This window comes from Drosophila ficusphila, unplaced genomic scaffold, assembly GCF_018152265.1.
Source record: "Drosophila ficusphila isolate 14025-0441.05 unplaced genomic scaffold, ASM1815226v1 contig_106, whole genome shotgun sequence".
NCBI lineage: Eukaryota > Metazoa > Arthropoda > Insecta > Diptera > Drosophilidae > Drosophila > Drosophila ficusphila.
In genome coordinates this window covers 5415264-5430776 of record NW_025063993.1, presented here as the reverse complement: position 1 = coordinate 5430776, position 15513 = coordinate 5415264, and the positions used below count along the sequence as shown (strand labels likewise).

The 15513-nt window shown below is 38.7% G+C and overlaps 5 protein-coding genes and 1 long non-coding RNA gene across 6 annotated transcripts; 3 read left to right on the top strand and 3 right to left on the bottom strand.

Moving 5' to 3' along the window:
* LOC108099779 lies at window positions 1-1344 on the bottom strand. The gene is made up of 3 exons (XR_001771945.1): window positions 829-1344; window positions 714-742; window positions 1-631 (listed from the first exon to the last, which is right to left on the bottom strand). It is a non-coding gene; the product is annotated as an uncharacterized LOC108099779 (long non-coding RNA).
* Window positions 1345-6145: 4801 nt separating this feature from the next.
* Window positions 6146-6950, top strand: LOC108099788 (C-type lectin 37Db-like). The gene has a single exon (XM_017203417.2). It carries the CDS (start codon window positions 6170-6172, stop codon window positions 6905-6907), a length of 738 nt encoding a protein of 245 aa, XP_017058906.1. The 5' UTR covers window positions 6146-6169; the 3' UTR covers window positions 6908-6950.
* A 279-nt stretch (window positions 6951-7229) lies between these two features.
* Window positions 7230-8179, top strand: LOC108099798 (mannose-binding protein A-like). Its single transcript, XM_017203426.1, has one exon. The coding sequence runs from the start codon at window positions 7241-7243 to the stop codon at window positions 8105-8107; it is 867 nt and encodes a 288-aa protein (XP_017058915.1). The 5' UTR covers window positions 7230-7240; the 3' UTR covers window positions 8108-8179.
* Window positions 8180-9344: 1165 nt separating this feature from the next.
* On the bottom strand, window positions 9345-9944 carry LOC108099710 (C-type lectin 37Db-like). Its single transcript, XM_017203332.1, has one exon. It carries the CDS (start codon window positions 9942-9944, stop codon window positions 9345-9347), a length of 600 nt encoding a protein of 199 aa, XP_017058821.1.
* A 3529-nt stretch (window positions 9945-13473) lies between these two features.
* Window positions 13474-14263, top strand: LOC108099784 (C-type lectin 37Db-like). Its single transcript, XM_017203413.1, has one exon. The coding sequence runs from the start codon at window positions 13498-13500 to the stop codon at window positions 14224-14226; it is 729 nt and encodes a 242-aa protein (XP_017058902.1). The 5' UTR covers window positions 13474-13497; the 3' UTR covers window positions 14227-14263.
* Window positions 14264-14993: 730 nt separating this feature from the next.
* LOC108099711 (accessory gland protein Acp29AB-like) lies at window positions 14994-15413 on the bottom strand. The gene has a single exon (XM_017203333.1). It carries the CDS (start codon window positions 15411-15413, stop codon window positions 14994-14996), a length of 420 nt encoding a protein of 139 aa, XP_017058822.1.
* Between the last annotated feature and the right edge of the window lie 100 nt (window positions 15414-15513).

Below are 15513 nucleotides of genomic sequence, written 5' to 3'. Positions count from 1 at the left end.
TACTTCCTGATTGATAAACTTTCCAAGTGGAGAGAATTTGACACAGATCACTGATCTAGGTTTCCCGGGGTGCCTTCGCAGCTCGTCTTCTCCTCCTCCGCTTGCCCACCACTGGAGGTCCGACTCCGACGCCCACTCCGATACCGGGAACGGGAACGGGAGCCAGCTGGAGCAGGAGGGGATTGCTGATCAGGGCGGCGGCGATGCCCAGAACGGTGGCGCTGGCCAGCGGAATGAGGAAGCTCTTCGCCAGGAGCGCCTTGGGCGACAGTTCCGGCGATCCCTTGTGGGAGAGCACCTCGTGCGAGTCGACGGGGTACGAGCTGTAGGAGTAGGAGAAGTCCGGCGGGTAGTGGCCCGGATCCAGTGTTTTTTCGGCTCATATTACAATATTATGGCTGTCTGATGGCATGTGCTCCAGGGCCATTTTAAATATTCTCACTAATTGATTATTATTATGAAGAAAGGTTTGCAGTTGTTGGACAATGGTTCTCTTGACGGTTGGATTATGAGCACAACGTGTATCAACTTCCCCATCTTGATTGCCCATAAAATAAACTTGTAAGAATTGATGATCCGCATCTGGCACTGGCATCAGTGCCCCCAGTAGGTGATAATTTCGTCCTTGTATCTGTAATTGTTTATGAACTGGTTAAATTACTTTTGATATAAATACAAATGAGGATTTAAATAAGTCAATTATGGTATACTACCCTGAAAGTGCACGAAAGTGGGCATGAACCTTTCATGTACGATATGCGTTGAGCGATGTAAATTGGAAGTAATTGTTATATTTTTGGATGTTAGCCAAGAAGTGTTTAGACTCACTATCCATCCCATTTACTTATGACTGTAACGCCTCAAGTGGTGGAACCAATTGCGGCAATTTTACTTTGCCACCAGCACAACACAATCCTGCAGATTCGCCGCTGTATTTTAATGCTTTACAATGTTGACAAATGATTGACATGTCTCCAATCGTTATAGGAAAATGCTACTCGTTCCAGGTTTTCAGGGGCATTGCGTCTGCGGAATCGATCGAATTCATTTTTCCGTGCTGTCTGCTGTTGTGATCGATGTGCACGAACTCGTTCCATTCTCTGCCTATCCACTTCATTGTTATTTACTCTGGAACGTAAATCTACCTTACTTCTACCACTGTTATCATTATCAGCCTCTCGCTGGTCATCAGTGCGGTCAGGTCAGGTCGTTTTCTCCTTGGCATTGTTAGCAGTATCAAATAAAAATGTTTTTGTGCACTACGGTAACTATAATGACGGTTGCCAGCGCTTTTTCCAATTTGGGCCTGATTCGGCAACACTTATGTGAAAAAACTTAACTGACTTGTAAATGACAATTGAATACTACAAAAATTGAGTTAAATTGCTATGGTAGCGTGGGTTTGTCAGTGTGATGATGTATTGGAAATAGAAAAGGCTTTTTTATGGTTTTCGCGGCAGTTATTCCATTTTTTCTTACCTTTTAAAACTTCCCTGGATCAGCAGATAGATCAGCAGGTTAAACGTCATAGAAACTTAAAAATGTTAAAATGTTTTTCTATTCATATAAAATTTGAAATGCCAGCTACTATATCATATAGCTGCCATAGGAAAGATCGAAAAATCTTTATAAAATAAACGGAAATAAAAAAAGGTAAAAAAAAATTTTAAGTTAAACCGTTTCATGTAAATCATTTACTAAATGTACTAAAAGCCAAAAAATAATATAAAATAGATACAGACGTGGGAATTATAAACATATGCTTAGACTAGACTAAAATAAAACCGTGGGGCAAACAAACATTTTAATCAACGATTGTACACAATTGACTTGCCCCACGGTTTTATTTAAGTCTAGTCTAAGCATATGTTTATAATTCCCACGTCTGTATCTATTTTATATTATTTTTTGGCTTTTAGTACATTTAGTAAATGATTTACATGAAACGGTTTAACTTAAAATTTTTTTTTACCTTTTTTTATTTTCTAGTTTTTAGTTTTTATTTCGCATTTTTATTTATATTTTTTTTACCATTTTGTTCCCACGAGTAATAGTCATTTAAACGGTCGACGCCCCCAGAGGTCCAATAATTAGTACATTTATCTTAAACATTGCAATGCATGTTTAACATAAAACCTTTTAAATTAAAAAGTTTTTTTTTTAACAAATTTGATTAAGTTTTTATTAGTTTTTAATTCGCATTCTGTTTAATTGGGGCTTCTCATGTAAAATTAAAAAAAAATCCATTTTTTTTCATGGATCGATAGAATAACGTCTTGAGAGTTAATTTCCGAAGTTTTATGACTCAACTCTCAATATTATGGAAAATATGAGTGATTGAACGAGCGCTCAAGTTCAAGACCCACACTAACTCAAAACTTTAAATCGTTTTTTCTCAAAACTATGATTTTAAAAACGCGGTACACAATTACGAAAAAACTACTGAACCGATTTTCGATTTCTAAAAAGTGTTTTGCAGATTATACATTGAACGAGTGCATGAATATCTGAAATTGTGAAATAAAAAGTTATTTTATACACTTTTCAGCCCAATTCAGCAAAAAAAAAAAAGACGAAAAAATGGCACTTTTTTTCAAGACGTGATTTCAATATTTTAAAATCGAATTTTTTGAAGTTGCAGACATTCATACACTCGGGGGAACCTTGCTGAATAAGAAAAACTTTTTTTTTTTGTAATTTTCAAATGAAAACTTTGGGCTCCACACTGTACCGCAATAAGTCCCTCAGCCGCGTCGAGCCACACGCGACCTTGAATAAGTCCGCCATTTTCTTTTTTAGAATTTTCAAAAAATGTTTACTTTAAACATGTCTTCAAATATATGCAAAAAAAATTCGTGTAAGTTTTCATTTTCCAAGTGAAAAAAATTCCCAAAAAACAACTAATTTTTGACATGAGAAGCCCCCCTTAATTCATTTAGTGCTTCATTATTGCATGGTTTCTTGCCTGTTAGTTTGTTGCAGTCCAACTCTTTTATACGTAGTCCCTGCAAAGATCTTACTCTACTAAGAGCCATGTAAGCTTGACCGTCTTCAAACAGTTTCGCACCTAAATATACGACTGCGTGATCCACAGTGCTGCCCTGCATTTTATGTATTGTAGAAGCCCATGATAGTATTAAAGGCAACATTCTTCTCTCAGCCGTCCCGTAATTGTACTTAGCTGGAAACTGTACGGCTTTCGGGTGTATAATATGTACTCCGTCTTTTTCGAAATCAGTTCGGACGGAAGGTACATCTTTTGCATACATCTGAGTTCGACAAAATTGAGGCCAAACGATTTCGTTGATGTAGCCTATAGCGCCATTAACTCATCCCTTCGAAACGTCAAAATTGGACCGTAGCATGACTTTTGCCCCCACAAATATTTCCAGTTCTGTTGGTAAACCTCCAGTTTTGTTTCTATCAACTTCACTTTCTTTAGCTCGTTTTGCTTTATAAAATAATAAATATTATTTTAACATATTGTGAATCTACACCATCCTCAAACCCCCTGGAATACACACAAAAAATTTCATCAAAATCTGCCCAGGCGTTGTTGAGTTATGCGCTTACCAACACATTTTGCGATTCATTTTTATATATAAGATTTAGCTTACCCCGTTTGTTGTCAGATTGATCTGAATTAATCTGATGTGTTTGACAGTGACAATGATACCCATGTTGATGGGATTAATAAAACATAAGTTATCCGCTATTTTGCAGAGGCCGCCATAATGAATTTTAATTTTATATAGTACATTGTATTCTTCTTTTTGAGACCTTTCATTTGATACCCATATTGATGGGATTGATAGAACCTACGTTATCCGCCATTTTGCGGCCGCCATCTTGGATTTACAATGTTATTGACATTACTATATTGTATTGTCATCGGAACTGAAGGTGTGTACCACATTTCAGATCAATCTGACAACAGGAAGGTACTTAAATTTCAATTTCTAATTTTGACCCTAGGGTGACCTAAATAAAACAGTTTAATAAAATGATAACATCGTTGTTTTTCATCAGACAGTCATTATTTTTGAAATGTAGAGTTTTCTAACGAGTCTTGAATAACGAATTGAATGTCAACAAAATCGAACGACTATATCAGATAGCTGTTTTATAAACAATAGTCGAAAATATGGAAAATTAATAGAAAAAACGTTATAGCTTCGATGCTGTTTAGGCTCTATGTATCTTGTTCGACTGCAAGGGTATATATGTTATGTTATATGTTTTTAGTCGTTCGTGAGTTATAGCGTCGCAAACATGGAGCATAATAAAGAGAAAATACGGCATATTTTACAGTACTACTACGATAAAGGCAAAAATGCATCTCATGCTGCCAATAAAATTTGTGAAGTTTATGGACCCAATACAGTTTCCATGTCGTCGAAAATTGTAATAAAATCGCTGAATTGATCGAAAGAGACCGGCATAGTAGCTGCCGTAGCATTGGCCAAGAGCTGGCCATGAATCATCAAACCGTTGTAACCCATTTGAAGAAGCTTGGATTCAAAAAGAAGCTCGATGTATGGGTGCCAACCGACTTGACGCAAAAAAACATTTTTGACCGTATGGATGCATGCGAATCGCTTCTGAATCGGAACAAAATCGAACCGTTTTTGAAGCGGATGGTGACTGGCGATGAAAAGGTGGTCACTTACAATAACGTGAAGCGCAAACAGTCGTGGTCGAAAAGCGGTGAAGCTGACCAGTCGGTGGCCAAGCCTGGATTGACGGCCAGGAAGGTTCTTCTGTATGTCTGGTGGGATTGGCAGGGAATCATCCACTATGAGCCAAACGCTCAATTCGGACCTGCACTGCCAACAACTGGACCGCTCGAATGCAGCACTCATGCAGAAGAAGACATCTTTGGTGACGCGCCAGAAGCTCCGGGAGCTCGAATAGGAGGTTCTTTTGCATCCACAGTATAGTCCGGATCTCGCACCAAGTGATTACCACGTATTTCTGTCCACGGCGAACGAGCTTGGTTGTCGGAGTTACTCTCCGAGTTTTTTGCCAATAGGGAAGCGAGCTTCTGTAAGAGGGCATTATGAAGTTGGCATCTCGTTGGGAACTCGTCATCAAACAAAACGGCGCATTTTTGACTTAAGGGGCACAACTAGTGTGACGGCCTAAAAAAATGGTGATTTTTGGGAATTTTTATAAAAAAAACTACTTGATGAATTCTTTTCAAATTTTCAGAATATATTTATAGATGTTTGAAGAATAAACAGTAAAATTTTTAAAGAAAAAAATTAAATATTTTTTAAGCTAGAGCCGATCTCCAACGGCACTAAAAAAAAAAAGTGCCCCAACTGCTGCAGTGATTCCGGCCTTCTCCGTGGATGAAATCAAAATATGAAAAATTCTCGTTAAACTAGATGATATTGTCCATACAATGACCTACAATAAAAAAAAAATATCAAAAATTGACAAAATGGCAGCGTTTTGAAAAAAAAAATCAAATTTTACCCAAAATTTTGGTCGTTTTTGGCCTGCCAAAATTCGATTTTTGATCAGATCAAAAAACCGATAGGTCATTGTAGGGAGGACTATATATAGAACACGTAAAAAAAAAAAATTTGATAGTGATCGGATTATTAGTTTTTGAGTTATCACTGCAGCAAATTCGGAAAATGCAGTTTCGAGAAAAACGCGTTTAAAGATAAAATGATCGTATTCACTGCTATACGAGCGGCTGCTCTTAAAATTGCTATAACTCAAAAACTATTTAAGATATCGATTTGAAATTTTAATATGTTATTTTTAAAGGTTGTATCTACCAAAATATGAAAGAAAAAAAAAAAAGATTTTTTTGAAATGTCACACTAGTTGTGCCCCTTAAATCGCATTATTATAGCCAATTTTATGAACAACTGAAAATTCAATAAAAATACCGCGAGACTTTTTGACAACCTTATATTTCGAAATATTTGATGACTGCAAGGGTATATAAGCTTCGGCTTGCTGAAGCTAGCTTCTTTTCTTATTTTCTGTATTCTATATTCTGCTAATATTGAACTGTTCGGAGGTTTTTCAATGAGCTTTTGTTGATAACACCTATCAGTGATATTCCAAAGACCCGTCGGACGTTGGTAAACACATCCAGAATCAGTTCGGGTTAAACATTCGCGTTGTTCTCTGGTTATTCGGAATCAATATGTTGAAGGCATTCAAATTCTGCTTAGTCTTGTTCCTTTCATGGAATTCTTACGGATCCTTGGCCCAGGACTCTTCTGTGTGTCTTTTGCATGACCCGCAAAACCAGTGCGGGAAATTCTGCCTAGAGGCGCTGAAGCCGTTGCTCGATCATATCGCTTTTCACCAGAAGGAGTGGAGCACCTGCGATGCCCAAAAGCAGAATGAGACCCAGGCGAAGCTGGACAGAATCGAGGGTCAGCTATTTAAGCTGGACAACTCTCTCGAATTGAAGAACCTGCAGACAAAACTGGAGGCGATTGAAAGGCAACTGTCAGCGATGCAGGAATTACTATCCAAAGTAAACAAGAAACCCATAAATACGCATCCGTATGTTCGGATTGGCTCGAGATTGATTTACATTGAAAGCGAAAATAGTCGAAATTGGGAGCAAGCAGAAGCGTTCTGCCGTGAGATAAATGGTCACCTGATCACCATCCAGAACGTCTCCGAGCTGAGCGCTCTGAATGAAAAGCTGAAGAGAAGCACTTCCTACTGGCTGGGAATCACTGACGTGGCCAAGGAGAGCGATTTTGTGTCCGTGGCTTCCGGTCAGCCACCTCCCTTTCTCAAGTGGGAAAACTCCCAACCCAATAACCTGAACGGAAAAGACAACTGCGTGGATATCTACAACGCCGAAATGTACGACAGCGACTGCAGCGAAGTTCAGCTTTTCATTTGCGAGGCGACTTTTGATTAGAAGAAATTGTGTGGTTATAATAAAAAGATTATTCAAGCATAAACATTAGAAGCTTACTTGTATTATTAACAAATAATGGTAAATAACGAATTCCCTTAAATTTGAAACATCCAAGCATTTCTTATTATCAGTTTTTTCTTCATTTAAAGTGAAAATAGACAATAGCATTGCTTTCTACGAATCCTGTGTCAAGATGATAACCCCGCCTGGGAAATCCATAGATTATGGAAGCCTTATCACCAGTGACTGCAGCTTTTCCTTGAGCGTTAAGTTAAATTCACTTACAGTGTTTCAAAAGCTGTTGCCTTCGGCGGTCGAAGACTCCCAGAAAATATGTTCGAGTCGTTAACTTACCTGATCATCCTCCTTGCATGGGATCCTTGGATCATCGGATCCTTGGCCACTGGCCAGGACGTTGGGAGCTCCGTGTGCAGGCTTACGGACCCGAACAAGCAATGTGGAGAGCACTGCCTCAACGCTCTGATGCCGACGATCCGGCACATTTACCACCAGCAGAGGAGCAGCACTTGCGATGCCCAGAAACTCAATGAGACTCAGGCGAAACTGGACAGGATTGAGGGCAGACAGACGGCGGTGCAGGAAGCCCTGTCCAAGCTCGAGTCCTCGCTGGAGGCCAGCATGGACCTTTGGAAGACATCAGTTGACAGCCAAGGAGCAACCCTGAAGGCTGGCCTCGCGAACCTCGAGAAGTTGCTGGAGCAGAAGGAGGCTGCTTCGAAGCTCCTGCAGGCGAAAGTGGATCGCATTGAAGGCCATCTGGCAGGCGTAGCTGAAGCCCTGTCCAAGGCTAACAGGAACCTTCAGCACAGCAAGTTCGAGCGGATCGGGGACCGGCTGCTCTACGTGGGGAACAACAGTCGCCAGAAGTGGAGCCTGGCTGAGGAAGCCTGCCTCCAGATGGGCGGTCACCTGGCCACCATCCAGAACGAGGCGGAGCTCGCTGCCTTGGAGGGTAAACTGAAGAGGAACACTCCCTACTGGCTGGGCCTTTCTGACCTGGCCAAGCAGGGCCAGTTCGTCTCGGTGGCTACCGGAAGGTCAGCAGGCTTCTTCAAGTGGCGAGCGACACAGCCGAACAACTTCAACAACAACGATCGCTGCGTCAGTTTGTACAACTCAGAAATGTACGACAGCGTTTGCGAGGATGCTGAACATTTCATTTGTGAGGCAGCCTTATGAATACAATTCTTTGAGTTGTTTTCTTTTTTGCAAATTTGTAATATGTACTTTATAAATAAATAATAACTCAAGTCTGGCGGCTTTCTTTCTTAAGTTGTTTTATTTTTTGCAAATTTTTAATATGCTTTATATAAATAAATAATCACTAGAGTCTAAAATTATGATACACTTTTCAGTGTCGATTCTGTGGATTGGCGACTCGGTTTTATGACTGTCGCTCCGGGTGCAAAAGGTTAAGTTCTGCCTGAGCCCAAGCTGAAAACAAGCAAAACACAAACAAATTTTAAGTTTTGAATATGGATTTCATTTGATTAAGAATCATAGAATAGGAAAATCAAGAGATGTGTGTATGTATTGTATATGTCGGATCATAAATTATGGTAGTCAGTGTAAGGGGAATCAAATCGCGTGTAACGATTCTTCTCGCTGCATTCTAACGATTGTTTGTTAGTGCGATTTATTCTACCTATTCGGCAGGTATTTAGAATAGTTCGATGGGAACATCTTGCCTGAGGATAGAGGTTTGGAAAAAGGGTTACGCATTAGGCGATTGTCGTGCGTGTATGCTTGAGCCACTGGGACAGAGATGCTAGTATGTGTATCACAACGTTTTCGATAGCCAGTTTTCGGGATTCTGGAAACGTCTAAAACAGGCAGTGGTGCGCTCAAGTCTATTCGCCATCTACAATCGTCTAATAATTATAATAAGGCATGGACAAGGAGAATCTTAACCCGACATATATATATTTATTTTATATATACATAAATGTATCTACAAATGTTTCGTATAAACTCTCGTTGAGTTCCTGGGCATCTTAAGTGCTGTTCCTCTGCTGGTGGTAAAAGGGCTTTGTTGTCAGCATCGAGCATTGAGCCAGTGCTCTCCACATTGCTTGTTGGGGTCCGATTGGATCCAAGGATCCAAGGACTCCATGCAAGGAGGGCGATGATCGGGTAAATGGAGTCTTTACCTCAAGAATTACGGGGAAGCGCCAGATATGGGTGATAAGGGTTTAGTAATCTGTGGGTGTGGGTTGCGGGGTTATTAACTTGACTTGTAAAAAGTACTATGTGCAATTGTCTATTTTGACTTTTAATAAAGAAAGAGCTTTTAATTACTATTTGCTGTTTTTTAAGTTTAAGGGATTTCGTTAACTTCCATAAACTCTTAATATAACTAGTACACGTGTTATGTTTATTCTTGGGAAATCTTTTTATTATAACCACACAATTCCTTCTAACCGAAATTCGGTTCGCAAATGAAAACTGCAAGTGATCTGCAGTGGGTGTTGTACATTTCGCCGTTATAGATATGTACGCAGCTCTGTTTTTCGATCCAGTTTTCGGGTTGGGAGTCTTCCTTGAGAAAGGCAGCTGGCTGACCGGAAGCCACAGACACAAACTTGCTCTCCTTGGCCACGTCATTGTTCCCCAGCCAGTAGGGAGTGTGTCTCTCCAACTTTTCACCCAGGGCTCTCAGCTCGGAGTCGTTCTGGATTCTGATCAGGTGACAGTTTATCTCGCGGCAGAACGCTTCAGCTTCCTCCCAATTTCGACGATTTTTGCGTTCGACGTAAATCCATTTCGAGCCAATCCGATCGTACAAATACGGATTTACGGTTCTCTTGTTCACTTTGGATAGTAATTCCTGCATCGCTGACAGTTGCTTTTCAAACGCCTCCAGTTTTGTCTGCCATTCATAAGAGATGGCATTTTCGCTGGGAGCCTCCTTCTGAACCAATGAGTTTTTCAGCTCAGATTGCTGAACATCCACCCTGTCCAGCTTCCTTTGGATCTCATTCAGCTTCTTCTGGTGAAAAGCGATGTGATCGATCATCGGCCTTAGCGCCTGCAGGCAGAATGCTCCACATTGGTTTGGCTGGTCATGCAGAAGACACACAGAAGAGTCCTTAGCCAAGGATCCCAGAGAATCGCACGAAAGGAACAAGACTAAGCAGTAAGTGAATGACTTCAACATATTCCTTCCGAAGAACCAGTTAAACTGAGGAACCTTTGAACAGTACTGAGTCTGGATTTAGTTGCTTACATCCGATGAGCCTTTGGAATAAAACTGATAGGTGTTATCAACAAAAGATCATCAAAAAACCCACTATCAGCTCTTAAAAATAAAACAATGAGAGCTTAAAGCCAGTTGTCATAGATTATGTTCTTGAAAATTATGTAAATCAAGAAGTTTTAGTTTATAGTTTTAATAATAAGTTTTATTTATTCGGTCCGCTGTCTGGCGTGCCCGGTTAATTTTATAATGATGATCCACGTGGTTTGTGTGAGTTGAGACTTTTATTATAAGCTTGCGCAGGCGATGAACGGCGTGTATGATCTCCGAAAATTGACTGACTGAGGATCTCTACCGAAATGTTCCTTTCTCTAAAACTCGCCTTACTACTTTCCAAGTCCATTGCAGTCGTGTCTTACGACTATATGACCAAATATTATATATAACTATTATCTTAATATATATAAATCTCATGTCACGATGTTTGTCCGCGATGGACTCCTAAACTACTTAACCGATGTTAAATTTAATTGGCATACCATGAGCAGTCTGGTCCATCTTGAGAGATAGGATAGCTTAGATCTTTAATTATAGTCGCAATTTTATTTTATTGCAAATTATTTGTCTATAATAAATTGACAGTTAAGATTATATTTGACTTCTCAAGCAAATCGCGAAATTTGAATGTAAAAACCGGTACGTCATTACCAAACAACCTAATATATAAAAGGAAGTCGTGTTAGTTACATCACTTATAACTCAAGAACGGCTGAACATATTTGGCTGAAAATAGGACATAGGATACTTTTTATCCCAATCGACATACCAAAAATCGCATATAAAGTGAGTTACTACCTCATCACACCGACAAACACACGCTACCATAGCATTTTGACTCAATTTTTGTGGTTTTGGTGAATTTAAGTGAAGTGAAGTTTTTTGTGGTTTTGGTGATGGGTTTTTTTTGAGTAACATTTCGACAGCGTTCCCGTGTGACGGGAAATCTTCTGAGAAAATCTTCTGTACGCGTGTTAGTCATTGTACTCCTCCTAAACGGCTGGACCTTTTTTATGAAATTTTTGTATGTATTCCAGGCGGTTTGAGGATGGTTTAGATTCACAATATGTTAAAAAAATATTTATTATTTTTAGGGTTTTTAATGTTTTAATAATTTTACAAATTTTTCCGCTTATACATTGCAAACTCAGTAGGTAATCACACTAATATTATAAAGAGGTCAAATTTGTTTGTTTTTTTGGTATGGCTATGTCATACCATAACACTGTGCGACAAAAAAATGTTTGAGTTGATTTTTTCTTATTTTTCACTTCTACTAGTCAAAATAAGAATACAAGTTTTTGGATTTGTTAATATCAATAGCCAATCAGCTTCTACGCACACTCAAATGTCCCAAAAACGCGTGTTTTTGCATATTTCACAGCCTTATAATCACATATTGGGAAAATATTTTTTCACCGTTATAAGCGTTTTATGCAAGTTCAATATCTATTAATTAAAATATATTAAGCAAATATACCGTTAGGCTTTTATAACAATGCTTTAAAAATTTTTTCTCCCAGCTCTATACTCTGGGCGACTACGTATGGAACTTGTTACGCGAGGATACCTCTGAAAAAGCCAAAAAAATCAGAAAAAAATTTCACTTAAAAAAAAAAAATAATAGTTTATTGGAAGTAAAAAAAAAATAATATTTTGTGTTAAATATTTTCATAATAATAATTTCATTAAATTTATCATAAAAAAAGAAATCCTATCACTTAGAAGGTGGCATAAATATTTTTGTGCATAACTTATGCCCCTTAACCGAAAACAATCAAAAAAGTAACTCAAACAAACATTTCGTTAAATTTTGTCGCACAGTGTAATAGATTAATAACGCATGTCGTCAGGGTTGGACCACTATTGTAGTCAGTATTGGGCCATCATAATTTTTACATTTTATTCGTATATTTTCGATTTTTGTTGTAATAGTGCAAAAGAGTGAATTTTAAATGAACCAAAGAAATTATTCCTTACTTTTATTCGACAAAAACAACGACCGAAAAAAACAACTTTTGGCAGCTGTTTTTTATCGGATCGACTTGATTTCTTCCAGATGGCAATTTCTAAGTGCTATTGAATTTTGGATTAAATTTTATCAAAATCAGATAACTCTATCATATACCTGCCATAGGAGAGATCGAAAAATATATACAGTGGTGGCCATAAGTATTTTGTCAAAATAAAAGTGAAATATACTCGAAACCTGAACTTGCTTCTTTTAACTTTTGGTATCAATGGAAAGGTAATTCAAATGCCTTTAGAATGATACCATACTTTTCTCAATTCATTCGATATTTATTGAAAAGGGCAATTTAAAAAAAAAGTCAAAAAAAAACTTTTTCCCTCGGCTTCAAAAATAAAATCTTTGGATTATTAAAAATAGAGGAAAAATTATTTTTGAAAAATTCTTTTTGCAGTTCCTATTATTTTTGATTAAAGAAACTTTTTGCATCCAAAAATTTTAGTTTTGAAGCCGAGGGAAAAAGTTTTTTTTGACTTTTTTTTAAATTGCCCTTTTCAATAAATATCGAATGAGTTGAGAAAAGTATGGTATCATTCAAAAGGCATTTGAATTACCTTTCCATTGATACCAAAAGTTAAAAGAAGCAAGTTCAGGTTTCGAGTATATTTCACTTTTATTTTGACAAAATACTTATGGCCACCACTGTATATATAAATAATAGAAAAAAAAAATTATAATGTTATTGTTTTTAATCCCACGATTTTTTTGGAACAAATTTTTTAAATACTCTTAAATCGAGAAAAAATTTCATAAAAATCAGAGTACTATATCATATAGCTGCCACAGGAAAGATCGAAATATCTATATAAAAATAATTATTTCCGTTATTTTGATTACCTCGTTGTTTTTTATCAGACAATCATGATTTTTGGAACATAGAGTTATCTAATGAGTCTTGAGTTTCAAATTAAATTTCATCAAAATCGGACGACTATATCACATAGCTGCCATATGAACAATATGCAAAATGAATAGAAAAATCGTCACATCTTCGATGTTGTTAAGCCTTTATGTATTTTGTTCGACATAATTATTGACTGCAAGAGTATATAAGCTTCGGCTTGCTGACGCTAGCTTCTTTTGTTAATTTCTTTAATACTTAAATACGGTTTTCTGGCTTAAAGCTCTCATATAATTATTTTGTTGAACTGATCGGAGATTTTTCAATGAGCTTTTGTTGATAACACCTATCAGTGATATTCCAAAGACCCGTCGGACGTTGGTAAACACATCCAGAATCAGTTCGGGTTAAACATTCGCGTTGTTCTCTGGTTATTCGGAATCAATATGTTGAAGGCATTCAAATTCTGCTTAGTCTTGTTCCTTTCATGGAATTCTTACGGATCCTTGGCCGAGGACTCTTCTGTGTGTCTTTTGCATGACCCGCAAAACCAGTGCGGGAAATTCTGCCTCGAGGCGCTGAAGCCGTTGCTCGATCATATCGCTTTTCACCAGAAGGAGTGGAGCACCTGCGATGCCCAAAAGCAGAATGAGACCCAGGCGAAGCTGGACAGAATCGAGGGTCAGCTATCTAAGCTGGACAACTTTCTCGATTTACAGACAAAACTGGAGGCGATTGAAAAGCAACTGTCCGAGATGCAGGAATTACTATCCAAAGTAAACAAGAAACCCATAAATACGCATCTGTACAATCGGATTGGCTCGAGATTGATTTACGTTGAAAACGATAATCGTCGAAATTGGGAGCAAGCAGAAGCGTTCTGCCGTGAGATAAATGGTCACCTGATCACCATCCAGAACGTCTCCGAGCTGAGCGCTCTAAATGAAAAGCTGAAGAGAAGCACTTCCTACTGGCTGGGAATCACTGACGTGTCCAAGGAAGGCCAGTTTGTGTCCGTGGCTTCCGGCAAGCCAGCTCCCTTTCTCAAGTGGGAAAACTCCCAACCCAATAACCTGAACGGAAAAGACAACTGCGTGGATATCTACAACGGCGAAATGTACGACAGCGACTGCAGCGAAGTTCAGCTTTTCATTTGCGAGGCGACTTTTGATTAGAAGAAATTGTGTGGTTATAATAAAAAGATTATTCAAGCATAAACATTAGAAGCTTACTTGTATTATTAGGAAATAATGGTAAATAACGAATTCCCTTAAATTTGAAACATCCAAGCAATTTGTATTATCAGTTTTTTCTTCATTAAAAGTGAAAATAGACAATAGCATTGCTTTCTACGAATCCTGTGTCAAAATGATAACCCCGCACGGAAAACCCATAAATAACGGAAGCCTTATCACCAGTGACGGCAGCTTTTCCTTGAGCGTTAAGTTAAATTCACTTACAGTGTTTGAAAATCGGTTGCCTTCGGCGGTCGAAGACTCCCAGAAAATATGTTCGAGTCGTTAACTTACCTGATCATCCTAATTGCATGGGATCCTTGGATCATCGGATCCTTGGCCACTGGCCAGGACAATGGGAGCTCCGTGTGCAGGCTTGGGGTCCGATTGGATCCAAGGATCCAAGGACTCCATGCAAGGAGGGCGATGATCGGGTAAGTGGAGTCTTTATCTCAAGAATTACGGGGAAGCGCCAGATATGGGTGATAAGGCTTTATTAATCTGTGGGTGTGGGTTGCGGGGTTATCGACTTGACTCAGGAATTGTAGAGAGTATGTGCAATTGTCTGTTTTCACTTCCAATGAAGAAAAAACTTTTTGTTTTTTAAATTTAAGGGACTTCGTTGATTTCCATAAATTCTAAAATAACTAGTAAGCTTATTATGTTTATTCTTGAATAATCTTTTTATTATAACCACAAAATTTCTTTTAATCAAAAGACGCCTCGCAAAAGAAAAGATAAGCTTTACTGCAGTCCTCGTCGTACATTACGCCGTTGTAGATAACCACGCAGTTGGCTTTTCCGTTCCAGTCAATGGGTTGGGAGGATGCCCACTTGAGAAAGGGAGGTGGCTGACCGGAAGCCACGGACACAAAATCGCTCTCCTTGGCCACGTCAGTGATTCCCAGCCAGTAGAAAGTGCTTCTCTTAATCTTTTCATTCAGAGCGCTCAGCTCGGAGACGTTCTGGATGGTGATCAGGTGACCGTTTATCCCACGGCAGAACGCTTCTGCTTGCTCCCAATTACGATAACGGTTGCTTTCGATGTAAATCCATTTCGAGCCGATCCGATCGTACAAATGCGTATTTATGGAATTCTTGTTCACTTTGGATAGTAATTCCTGCATCGCTGACAGTTGCTTTTCAATCGCCTCCAGTTTTGTCTGCAAATTATGAGAGAGCATTTTCGCTGGAAGCCTCCTTCTGATCCAATGAGTTTTTCAGCTC